At 48.2% G+C, this 12,410-nt stretch overlaps 1 protein-coding gene across 4 annotated transcripts in view; it reads left to right on the forward strand.

Moving 5' to 3' along the window:
- The window catches only part of adamts6 (ADAM metallopeptidase with thrombospondin type 1 motif, 6), a 62,990-nt gene that overhangs the window by 14,250 nt on the left and 36,330 nt on the right, over positions 1-12,410 (forward strand). For 3 of the 4 annotated variants that reach the window (XM_049019484.1, XM_049019483.1, XM_049019486.1), the window contains 3 exons: positions 2,146-2,251; positions 3,578-3,724; positions 11,725-11,866. In XM_049019484.1, coding sequence (XP_048875441.1) covers positions 2,146-2,251; positions 3,578-3,724; positions 11,725-11,866 — 395 coding nt within the window. The remainder of the gene's footprint in view (positions 1-2,145; positions 2,252-3,577; positions 3,725-11,724; positions 11,867-12,410) is intronic. The other variant, XM_049019485.1, reaches the window with a different exon arrangement.

Consider the following 12,410-nt stretch of genomic DNA (forward strand, 5'->3'; position numbering starts at 1 on the left):
CTCAGAAACACCAGGCTTTTGGGGGGGGGGGGGGGCATTAACACGTCCGTGTGTGTGTGTGTGTGGGGGGGAAGGGGTAGGGAAAATGCGAGAAGGTGAGAGAAGGAAAGATATGGGCTGCAGGCCACATCCAGGTCCCTGCTCATCTGGGGAGAGGTGCTCCAGGCCATGGCATATATCTTAGAGGCAATCTGGTGACTGCAGGGCTGCTGGATTGACAGACTGACCGCATTCATCACATTCCCCAGGCCACTGTAATTGCCTCAGCATCTGCTCTTCTTCCTCCCCCGTCCACGCCTCCTGGCTCCTCCCCACCTTAACCCCACATACTGGGCGGGATCACCCTCCCGGTGTCAGCACTTCGGCCTTTTGGGGTCAGGGGGTAATCGGAGAAAAAAACCATGACCCCTGTGATAAAAACAACAACGATTCTGACCCTTAAGGGTTAGTTGGGGGTGGGAGTGGGGGGGGGGGCTGCCGCCTTTTTTCCAGGTGGCCTGGCTTCCCTGGCGCTGGGGCCCCATTGACGAACCTGCTCTTGTTCTCCTGACAGAGCAGAGCCCCCTGCTGGCGAGAAGGTGCTCACACCAGCTTCCTGAAGTAGCCCCGCTAAGCCTCGCTCTGCGCGGGTTTGCTGTCTCTTTTTATTGCCAATGTCTGTGTGCCATGCTACGGCTCACTGTGGCCCTTGTTAGCGTCTTCACCTCATAAATAGATTTGCGTAAGATGCGACCATACTGCCATTTCCCCACCAAGAGCCCACGGTACCACCAGAGCCCACGGTACCACCAGAGTTCACGGTACCACCAGAATCGCACGTCACCCTGGAAACATGCTCTCGCATTGTTTTCCGGCTTTTAAAAACCTTGCGAAGTCGCTGTTTTCCATCATCGCCCCCTTTTAAATGGGCCTTATTGCATCTGCCCTACACATAAATCGCAGTTGTTCACAGGAAGATGGATTGCTTTGATTTGGGGCCAGCAGGGAACGTCGGGGAACATCACAGCACGTTGCATTCCTCAGTTAGCGAATAGCCGTAGTGGGAACCCCACCCAGTTACCTGTAGGTCAAGCCTGTGAGAACGGATCTCCATTCCACGGTTGCCATGACAAGGTTTGGAGAAACATGACTGGAGACACCTGGATTCTTTGGAGAGCCTCTCCTTTTCCAGGGTTCAACACCTTAAAGCATCCCCCCCCCGTCCTCCCTTACATACTTACTCTCCCTAGCTTCCTTCCCCTCCAGCCGGCTTCCTCAGAACAGCCCGTTGTGAGATCCTCACCACTGATCTCCTGCTTATCTGTTTATGGTCCTTGTCTGGTTCTCCAATGTCTAATCAGGACTAGTCTGTCTATCAAGCAGGCAGACCCCACAAAACTGTAGCTACTTGCCTGTCATCCCTGAGCTGTCTGCGGAAGCTTGTGCTCAGTGGCTTCAGGAAAACACAACAGCTGAAATATTTACTCCAGTTTACCGGAATACTTAAGACACCCAGTGCGGCTTTTTAACACAGGGGAGAAAACGCCTCTTCTAACAACAGTGTGGTTGGTCACTTGAAGTCTGTCGTGTATGGAGGGTTGCCTGTTTTGGGAAGGGTGAAATATAGAAGTAAAGTAAATGGTAACAGCTTACCCCAGCAATGGCTTACCCCAGCAAGAGTCTGTGTCCATCCAAACAGCCCAGCTCAGCTTCCAGCGAGCTTATAATGGTATTAATGATTTTTTTTCTGGAAACATTTTTTAAACAATGAAAACTAAATTCAGGTGTTTCTTTAAACAGCCAAGCAGGCATAAGCATGCATGTACACATGTACACATTTTACATATATATATATATGTAAAACTTTTTTTTTTTTTTTCTCAGAAAATGTGTATTTAATTCCCAGACCTGGCTTACAGTAGTAGGTGGTCCCTGGTTACCAGACCTAATATAAATCTAACCCCTTGTCTAGACATTTTTCAGCCCTATCTGTAGTTCAAAAAATATTAATGTTAAGGCGATGTAAAACTCCCCCTGGTGTTGACATTTTCCCAGCATCTCCATCAGTACTTCGGGGGTTTATGGGTGAGACTTCAGCTTGGTGGTATTGGGGGTGGGGCAGGGGGGTACACCTCATCCTCATCCGCCGTGTTCCTGTTCACTCAGGCTTGGCGTCGGTGGCTGGAATGTGTGAGCCAGAAAGGAGCTGCAGCATCAACGAGGACATCGGCCTGGGCTCCGCGTTCACCATCGCCCATGAGATTGGGCACAAGTGAGTCGCCGGGGCGACTGTAACCCGGGAGAAAAGTCCACTCACACATAGGATATGCAGAAGAATACTGTTAACTTATTTGACGTTAGTGTTATCCATGCATATTTGCATATTCTAGCTCCTTCTAGTCTGATCCGGTACAGAGTAGCAATGAGCCTGCAGATGATGCCCCGAGAAAGTGACCAGGCACAGCCTGGTCAGAGTGACATTAACATTACTACCTAGTTAATCTAGCATGTCAGGAATATATGTATATGTTTCTAACTTTGTCTATACTAATAAGGTTTGTTTAAGTGGTGATATTTTAAAACTATTCATGGAAGCTTCTGGACAATAGCATGTAAATGCTCTCTGTTTAACTACCTGAAAACAGACCAGAATAATTGCTGAGTTCACCGAGATGGCAACTTCCTTTTTTGAAAATGTATTTTTATCATAAAGGCGACTTCATTATACTTGGTGCCTACTTCTGTTGCTGGGCAGTTATAAAAATACTCTTGGCTCTTTAGAGGAGCTGAAAAAAAGAGTAATAATAATAATAATACTCAACCAAAGTTTTGGCTCCCTTGATTTATTGCCCAAGTAGAGTGAAATGTCATAAATGTGAGCCTTAGAAAAATACAGAGGGACAGTGATCATGCGGACTGGTTTGTTATATACATTAAAACTAATTTGTGCCTTTGGAATTTATGTAAAAGTAAGCTTCAAGTGCCTGCTATTGTGGGTTCGTTTTCTACCATGATATTCAGACAGAAGGAGGAAGAGATACAGATGGAATTGTTCTTTCTGCTTTTTCGAGCAGTGGAAGTGTTCCTGACTGCGTCAGCAGGTTCGTTAACTTAAGGTGCTCCATGGGCCCGACACACGGACAAGATGGCTACTGTATCGATCGGGCTCCTAGAGCTCTTTCTCCTCTTCTGAAGTCCTGATTTACAGAGAAGCCGGGCCTCATTCGCACACATCTGTCACTTCTGATGTGTTCCGTCTCAACCCGTAATTAGTGAATGACAGGCAGGGCTTCAGGATGGTGATTAGAACTTTCTCATTCCCCCTGGAGATCCAGACAGCTTCTCACCTTTGACCCTTTCCCCCTCAGCACAGCTGTTTCACAACCAAAAAAAACAGCCCCCTCCTCCCTTTTACAATCCAAGCATGTGAGATATGCTCCTCCACCAAGGGTAACTCCATGTCCCAGTGAGCCGGAGCTGCCTGAGCTTGTAGAGAGTGGACGTGACGGGCCTGAAACTCTACTGGCTTTTGCTCGGTCCTTAAAGCCTGTGGAGACTCAGGTGCCCTTTGCCTTTTTCCCTCTCCCTCCCCCTTCAGCTTTGGCATGAACCACGATGGCATCGGGAACTCATGCGGGACCAAAGGCCATGAGACCGCCAAGCTGATGGCTGCACACATTACAGCCAATACCAACCCTTTCTCCTGGTCGGCCTGCAGCAAGGATTACATAACCAGCTTCCTGGAGTAAGTGGAATTCCGGGACAGACATGCTGTATTTTCAAAGTTGCCTCCATATCCACTTATCTGCCGATCAAGCTATTTTTTTTGTCTGTCTTTTACAAGCTGCTTATCCAATCAGGATTCGCGCATAATCTGTGGAACCAATGGGCAAACGACGGGGTCCATCCTGATAGGAAACCCTGCCTGTCACTGTTCCTGTCTCTCGCTTCACATTAAAATGAAAAAGAAAAAAAAAGAAAAAAAGAAACAGTAAATTACCGAATTGTGTTGTACGTGCCATAACATAAGAATGTGATATTTTTCAGTCTAAAGTTAGACATGAGGAGCAGTCCGGCACTACGCATTGAAAATTCCTGGCCTTATTTTATGTCAGCTCATGTCCAGAAAAGATACTTTTCACATTTGTGCAGAGAAAAAAGAGGAAACGTTTTCAGCATACTGTCAGCTTGACTCAGAGCCCTGCTGTTTTAGTGGGTTGTCTGTTATAATTAGACTATTATTGTTATTACACAGGTACAAAGGAGTTATTTAGTGAATTGCAGTTTTCATCAGCATGCCTGCAGGTCAACGCATTGATATTTTCACGTAGTAATCCTTTTCTTGATCTCCATGTCCTATGAAATACTCAGTGCTGCACCTGACGTGTGTTTTTTCACTGTACATTTATTTATGTGATATTCAGTTAAATATTGTGTAGATGTTTGGCCAACAGTTATCTGCCTGCTGTCAGAAAGACCGGTATTATGAGAATTTACCTTGGTAACGAATCACTGAAAGTTTCTTGGGCATTTACTGAGTTCAGTTATAAACAAGCTGTTGCGGAAATTAAATTCATGGTAGTAAGTGCTACTAGTGCGCAGCTTTCACTCTCGATGTCTGGCGTCCTTTAAGATGGTCAGTGAATTCCAGATGCCCCAATGTCACGCCACAGCCACCTCGCCGAGCTTAGCTCCCGTCCCAGATTGGTATGGAATATTGTGTAACACTCCCTGTAACATCCCAAAACAATCGAGAAACGGACATAGCAATCATCTTGTCTGACTCTCTGTAGCTGTCCCTTCAGATCATATAGATCGCTGAGTGATTCTTGAAGTTGAACATTATTCGTATTATTGGTGAAAGGTGACCAAGCTCTGTTTCACCCCTGGTTTGAAGGTGTCACTGTTGATGAATAACAATTGCAGGCCGAAATATTGTACTTTGTCCAGTTTTTATACCAAAGATATTTAACTTGAATGTTCAGTTCACTAAATTCATTAGAAAGAAAGCATCTTCTGAAAGATGACATAACGTCTAAATTTTGGCTTCACTTGTTTCATGTTCATTAATTTATCGGATGTACCTTTGCATCGACGAGACGTCACAGATAATAACAAACCACAGAGTAAATACAGCATATGGATTGTTAGGTAAGACTTACAAACAAAAGCTATTGCCTCTTGGCAGTTTATCAGCACAGTCTAAACAGTTCCTGATTTCATTATTTAACAATAAAACAGTTTGGAATGTGTGCATAATTGTAGTAATCCAGAGCACGATCTGGATTCAACGCAATATTCTGACTGTTCGATGCATGACCAGCAGGATTACAATAATTTTTACAGTGAAACCAGCGGCGATTGGTTAACCACTAAATAACTAGGGTAATTTATGACCTTTTTCATCTCTCAGGTTTTCCCTGCACTGACTCGATTACATTTCTGTTCAGCATTAGTCCATTAACAAGGGATTCAGATCACCCGGAGTTAATGAAAGCAGCAGAGTTTTGTGACTGTGATTTAAAGCCCGATTTGGGCTGGGAAAAAATGCAGTTGAATAATAATGGAAAGACTGATTAGCATAGCCTCCGTTATGGGCACAAACATAAATAATGGCATTTGGGAACTGTCCTGTTTGATTCAAATCACATGGTGAAAAAATGGTTGCTACTGGATGATTAAGTTAACGACAAAACACCAATTATATATGCTATGTTTGCTGGCTGGTTCAAACAGCATTAAGAGGTGGGAGCCAATTACTTTGCTTTCAGAACTTCAGAACAGGTTAATAATACTTCTAAAAAGATGTGGAAGCAGGTCCCCTTTAACGGGTCCAGAACACGCCTTTTTGTCAACGTGTTGGAGACAATTATTTCTTCCTAAACTTGCTCCTTTTGACTCGCCTTTATTTCACTCTATCTTATATATTTACAACCCCTCCCCCCCACACACACACCTTTGGCTTCAGGGGTTTGTGAATCGGCACAGGTCTGGCCTGGACAATTGCGGCTTTAACAGAGTAAAGGAGTCCTAGCTGTGGGAACCATATTACCATCTGCAAAATAGCGCTGGACAGGCCCCGTCTGCTCCTTCCTTGAATAGCAATATGACTCGTTATGGCTGTCAGAGGTGTTTTTACCAGTGAAAAGCTTCAGCGAGAATAAAACGCTGATGCCAGCAGTGGAGATTAAAGCACCACGGCTTCCCACTGGAGCACAAGGCCTTGCTTGTGAGGCGCCTTTCGCTGCCGCTTTTATTGCAGCCTGATCGCTCAGTGTAATCTGCTTTCTCTTCACGGCACCGCAGGAAACTTAAAAGAAAGTTAAAGTGCATGTATGTTGTGCATCTTCCCCTAGTGGGTGAATGACCATCAATGGTCAAAATCTTGATTTATAGGCTGTACTGTTTCAGTCAGTACTGTTTCGGTCGTGTCTAATTAATGCATGGCCCCTTTCAGTTGCTTTTGAAATGGGTCTCCTCCGTTGTTGTCTAATTGCCGTTCTTCTCAGCTGAGGGGTGTCTTTGAGGATGCCTGTCCTCCCTCTCTCTCGCTCTCTCTCCATCCCAGTCTGATTTTTTTCGGGTATTCATCGTGTTTCCGCCCGTCGAGTCTTGGCTGTGTGTTTGGCCCCCGTTCATAATGTGGTTCCCCATTTAGGGAGCTCTGGGGTGGGGGGGTTGACAGAAGATGAATGCGAGCATAGTTTGCAGTTAGCAGTCTCTTTTCTGCCCTTATGTCATTGCCATTAAAGTCATTTATGGTTCCCATTTTTAAATACCGGTCCACATATGGACTTCTCATCCTGCATTATATATGGGATGTATTCTGGTTCTGATCACGGTGTCCTCGAACCGGGTCGGCTCAGCCTTCAGGTATCCGGCACCTTAGTGCACACAGCTATTTCATCCTTCCGTTTTTTTTTTTCTCCAAATGAACAAGCAGTGGAGTCGTTTCAGGGGGAAAAGGGCCTCAGTCTTTTTCTTTGGTGCAGGGTCCTTCTGAAAAGATGAGTAAAAGAGGATTATCCCAGCGAACGACTGAGAGAGTAAAAGGAAAACGGAGCACATGAAATTGAATACCGCATTCAATATCCCGCACCCCCCCTGCCACCCCCAGCCAAAAGCTCAAGTGTTCTCTCCTTTATTATGGTTTTGATTTAGCTTTAAATTAGCTGGGACTTCCGATATTCTGGTGAGGGGCCAAGGATCCTTGTCTCAGCTAATCCTCGGAGCCACTCTGCATAAAAATAGGATCCTTCCATCTCAAATGTGTGTGCTCCATTGGTAGCCTGGCTTGTAATCGCCATCGACGACTCAAGGGCGCACATGAATCAAGTCCTTCAGAAGGGCGTCCTTTTGTATTTCTCCCTGTAAACAACTGTCGCACCGCTAATCTCCTCCATATATCAGTCAGGATGTGTGCTGAAAGGGCAGGACAGCATGTCATATTTTGTGAACTTAAAGTCATATTTGGAGATTTAAAAAAAAAATGTAATTAAACATAATCCCTGTTATTCACTATATTTTACTCTGCTGAACATATGCAGCATGTCATATGTCTTGCATATTTATTCCAAATTTGAATAGAAAGTAATTATTAATTTTGTGCCTAGTTGTCTAAATTAATGTTTAGAAAAATATGGTCGGTATTATAATGTTTACTTTTTGTCATGTGGAACTGTCCAGCATAACTGCTTATTATTCAATTAGGGTAATGATACTGGAGTTGAATATGCTCTTCCCAGCGATTGTGACATGCAGCATTAAAAAAGTATTGAGCGGAAAGAAAGACCAGCTTCTGTGCTGCGAATAGGCAGACGTCCACGCCAGCCACTCTATGTCACGATCCGTGAAAACGGGTGAGGTGAACAGGCAGGCGACGGACGGGACGAGACTGGGGAACCAGGACCTGGAAAACAAGAAAAAAAACCGTCAACGAGGGACGAGGAACAGGACGGACAGATAGACCTGGCACAAAGACAGGAAATGGGACAGGACCTGACACAGGACAGGGAACGCGGATAGACAGACTAGAAAGGGAGACAGAGGGAACAGGCGGGACAAAAGGACCAGGAGTGACTGGAGGGAACACCGGGGGACGAGGAGCAGAGACGGGCGGAACAAAGGGACGAGGAGCAAACGAAGGAGGGACAAAGATGGGAGGAGGAGCAAACAGAGGAGGAAGACAGGCAGGGGAGTAGGGAGAAAAGGAGGGCGAACTAAGGGGAGCCCGAGGGAGCCCTAGCGAGCGACGGATGGCAGCCGGAGGGGCTGCAGGCGGCCGGGAGGCCGGAGCAGGAGGGGACCTCGGAGCAGCAGAGGAGGCAGGGCAAGGGACCGACGGAGGGACAGAGGAGGGAGGTGGAGGGAGACCCAGGGAAGGGGACGAAGGAGCTGGAGGGGACCTAGGCGAGGGCAAGGAGAGGGAGGGAGCCGCAATAGGCGGCGACGTCCTCTGTCGCGCTGGAGTTGGGGGACCAGCAGGCGACTTAGGAGCCGGCGAAACGCTGGAGGAGGGAGCGAGGCAGGGCGACGAGGCTGTGGAGGGGGACCCACAGGCGACAGCCGACCCGGAGGGCTAGGACCCACAGGCGCTGACCAAACCCCAGCGCAGGTGAGGAAGGGTGAGCCAGGGGGCAAGGCGGGCGGGACCCCGGCCCTGTGTCTGTGTCCTCTCCCCTTACGGGACACAGACATTAGGGCCCTTGGCCAGGGTTGAGCTCGCCGGGGCAAGGGCAAAGCAGTCACAGGGGTAGAAGGGACCGGAGTGGGGCCAGGAACGGGAGCCACAGGGGGCACAGTCACTAGAGGCGGAGGGAGCACCTCGGGTGTGGGTGCGGGAGCTGCAGGCAGCGCCTGCTTGGGATGCGCAGGGAGCGCCTGCTTGGGATGCGCAGGTGGCAACGGAGGCAGCTGCTCAGGATGCGCAGGTGGCAGCGGAGGCGGCTGCTCGGGATGCGCGGGTGGCAGCGGAGGCGGCTGCTCGGGATGCGCGGGTGGCAGCGGAGGCGGCTGCTCGGGATGCGCGGGTGGCAGCGGAGGCGGCTGCTCGGGATACGCGGGTGGCAGCGGAGGCGGCTGCTCGGGATGCGCTGGAGCCGCGGGCAGAGGAGGCGGCGGCTTGGGCTGCGCTGGAGCCGCGGGCAGAGGAGGCGGCGGCTTGGGCTGCGCTGGAGCCGCGGGCAGAGGAGGCGGCGGCTTGGGCTGCGCTGGAGCCGCGGGCAGAGGAGGCGGCGGCTCGGGCTGCGCTGGAGCCGCGGGCAGAGGAGGCGGTGGCTCGGGCTGCGCTGGAGCCGCGGGCAGAGGAGGTGGCGGCTCGGGCTGCGCTGGAGCTGCCGGTGGCGGGACTGGCAGTTCCCGTGCGAGCAAGACGGGCGTGGCCCCCTTAAGAAGCCGGGGCACACGCGGGATCGCGTCCCGCACTGCACTGGCTCCCCTATTGGCCAGCCGCTTGGCCCGCAATACCGCTCGAGGGGCGGCGGCAGCTCCGCGGCGGCTGGGTGCTCTCCCCGGAAGGGAGAAGCTGCCTGCGCGTGCAGCTTAGCTGCGGTAGTGACGTCCAGGTCGGCCAGGGAGTCCTCCCGTTCCCCGGTTGGGAAAGAAGCGGGGGTGAGTGAGCAAGCTCCCAGAACGATCGCGGGGCCGATCGCTTGCTTCTTCCTTCTCTTCCTTCTTTTGGTCGTCACGGAGGTCGCAGGGGGCTGCTCCACGTTCGCTGGGACGGACGGCTGGGGAACAACTTCCACGACGCATGGTGCGTCCATTCCCAACCTCTTCACAGTCATCCTTTGAACCAGCTGATAGAGGTGGGCATGCACTTCTCTCAGGCCGTTCCTGTCCCCCGATGGGGACATAGCCAGCAGGAGATCGCAGCTTTGGGAGGCCAGGCCCAGCGCGACGGGGTCCTCCTTAACGTCGGGCTGGGTGAGCCAATAATATGCCTCTTGCAGCAGACCGAGATGGTCGCTCTCGGTCTGCCGCTCTACCTCTTTGGTTAGGTCCGTCATTCTGTCACGATCCATGAAAACGGGTGAGGCGAATGGGCAGGTGAGCAGGCAGGAAGCAGGCAGACAGGCGGAATTCGGGGTAAACTAGGGGTTTATTAAAAGGAGCGGGACAGGCAGGAAAGAACAGGAGCACAGACATCTACTAACATCAATGATGGAGAAGGGACACATGCAAGACTTGGACTTAAATAGACAGGACTGATCAAAATAACTAGACACAGCTGGATACGATCAGGGAAGCACACGTGGATAATCAGGAGGGCATGGCACACACGAGGATCGTACGAGCCGGGTATGACACTCATGACCTCATGCTCAGTTTTATATAGGCCCTTCATATGGCACCAAAAAAGCTTCAAATGCAAACTTTTTTTGTCAGTGTGCGTATTTCTGTATGACAAACAGACTAAACAAAGCTCTCGGGCTTGACCAATGGCCAACAGGCCAAGCTTCTCCTGCTCTCGGTCTCCTCAAGGTAATACAAATATTTCTGATGTTCGGTACCATACACATATGGTACTATGCACATCTGGATGTTCTATGGAAGCGCATAGCTCTTTCAACTTCTCTTTCAGGGTTATTTATATGGGTTATTTGAATGTTTTTAGTGTTGTCTGTATTCCTTATTCCTTACTTGAGTTTGTTTTATTTATTTGTTTGTTTGTTTTTTGTGTTTTTATAATATATATGTAGTGCACAAAGGAAAGCATTGCATTTTTCTGGCAGACTGAGTGTCTTAAACTGGTTAGTTATGGTAACTTTAAATCCAAATGAGGCAAGGTTGCTTGCTCAGTGCTACTTTTCACTTCCTATGTGACTTTTCACTTCCTGTGTCATGTTGCAATCAGAGTCATCAGGATTGTCTTCTTTGATGCTACCTGGTAGCTTCTACTGCGTGATTTTATCATGATTTTGCAGCGGTTTTAAACGTACATTATTTATGCTTTACGCCAGGGGTGGCCAATCTTATCCGCAAAGGGCCGGTGTGTATGCGGGTTTTTGGAATAACCTTTAGGTCAGCTGTTCACACCCAGGTGTGAGGACTCTTCAGCCAATCAGTTCTCTAATTAGTAATGTAATTGGGGAGTCGCTGTGAAAACCTGCACACACAGCAGCCCTTTCTGGGTAAGATTGACCACCCCTGCTTTACACAGATAAATCTTAAACTTGTAAATAAACATAATTAGTAATAGTTTTGTCATTTTTGATAACTGAACTTAAGTAGGGTGACCCATGTCAGGGAGGACACTTCGAGGTAGGAGAGCATTTGTAAAAATCATTTCAATGAAAAGTACCTGAATTTCACAGAATTTTTGCTATGTGCTGATTGGTTAGTCTCCAATAATCATGCACGTATGACTAATGTTAATATGCTGGATGAGTCTTTCAATCAAGAAAACAAACCAATCAAAGCACAAGAACAACTAAGCTATTTAGCCAAAGCACAGGGGCCTTTCAGTTTTAAAGAAGTTTGTAAAACTTGAAGTAGCCCGAAGTGTCCTTCCTGACGTGGATTATCTGGTCACCCTAGCCTAAGCCATGGGCATCCTAAGATGTCCATGGCTGAGAAATCCCCTCCCTGTCTTGCCATCACACTATGAAGGTAAACAATGTACGTTTAAGTCCTACGTTAAAATGTTTTGTGGGTGGGATCTGGTGGGCCGCTTCTGTGTGAGTGATGGGCAATCGTGCTGTGCCAAGAGAAACTATTCTATTGTAGGGTTTGTTTTTTTGACAGCTCGGGTCGGGGGACGTGTCTGGACAATGAACCTCTGAAACGAGACTTCCTATACCCCACAGTGGCCCCGGGGCAGGTGTACGACGCGGACGAGCAGTGTCGTTTCCAGTATGGTGCCTCCTCCCGCCAGTGCAAATATGGGGTAAGAAGCCTGAATCCCAGCAGCTTCCGTTGGTCTGATGGGCAGCTCTGCGATGAAGTAAAACACCATCACAGAATTTCAGGAACTTTCGGATCAGAAATTAGCAGAATGAAACATTTAGATAACAATAGATCCTAAGAACCTTTCAGTAAAGTTCACGTAAAGGATCTTAAAAATAGCAATCTTCAAGATGAAATATATCTTTAGTCACTACCCGGAGGGATGTTGGCTGTGGGATTTGGATTATCCTTCTAGTCAGACAGGCTCCTGCAGACATCATATCAACTGTCCTACTCTATAGCAACAAGTGGAATCCAACCTGCTCTTATTAAAGTAAATCAAGAGTGAGAAAGATAAAGGGAACATTGAGCTCTTTATGAAAAAAAGAAAACCCATTTCAAGCCATACTGAGCATCCAGGTTTCCAGGTTAATAATAAGATCAATAACCTCTCATAATAAGGTCAATTAAATGTCACATGAAGACATTTTTTCCCAAGTTACTAGTCTTTGAATATTAATTATGTTCTTGTAAGTAAGAAAATC

This window comes from Brienomyrus brachyistius, chromosome 7 (genome assembly GCF_023856365.1).
Source record: "Brienomyrus brachyistius isolate T26 chromosome 7, BBRACH_0.4, whole genome shotgun sequence".
Taxonomy (NCBI): Eukaryota; Metazoa; Chordata; class Actinopteri; order Osteoglossiformes; family Mormyridae; genus Brienomyrus; species Brienomyrus brachyistius.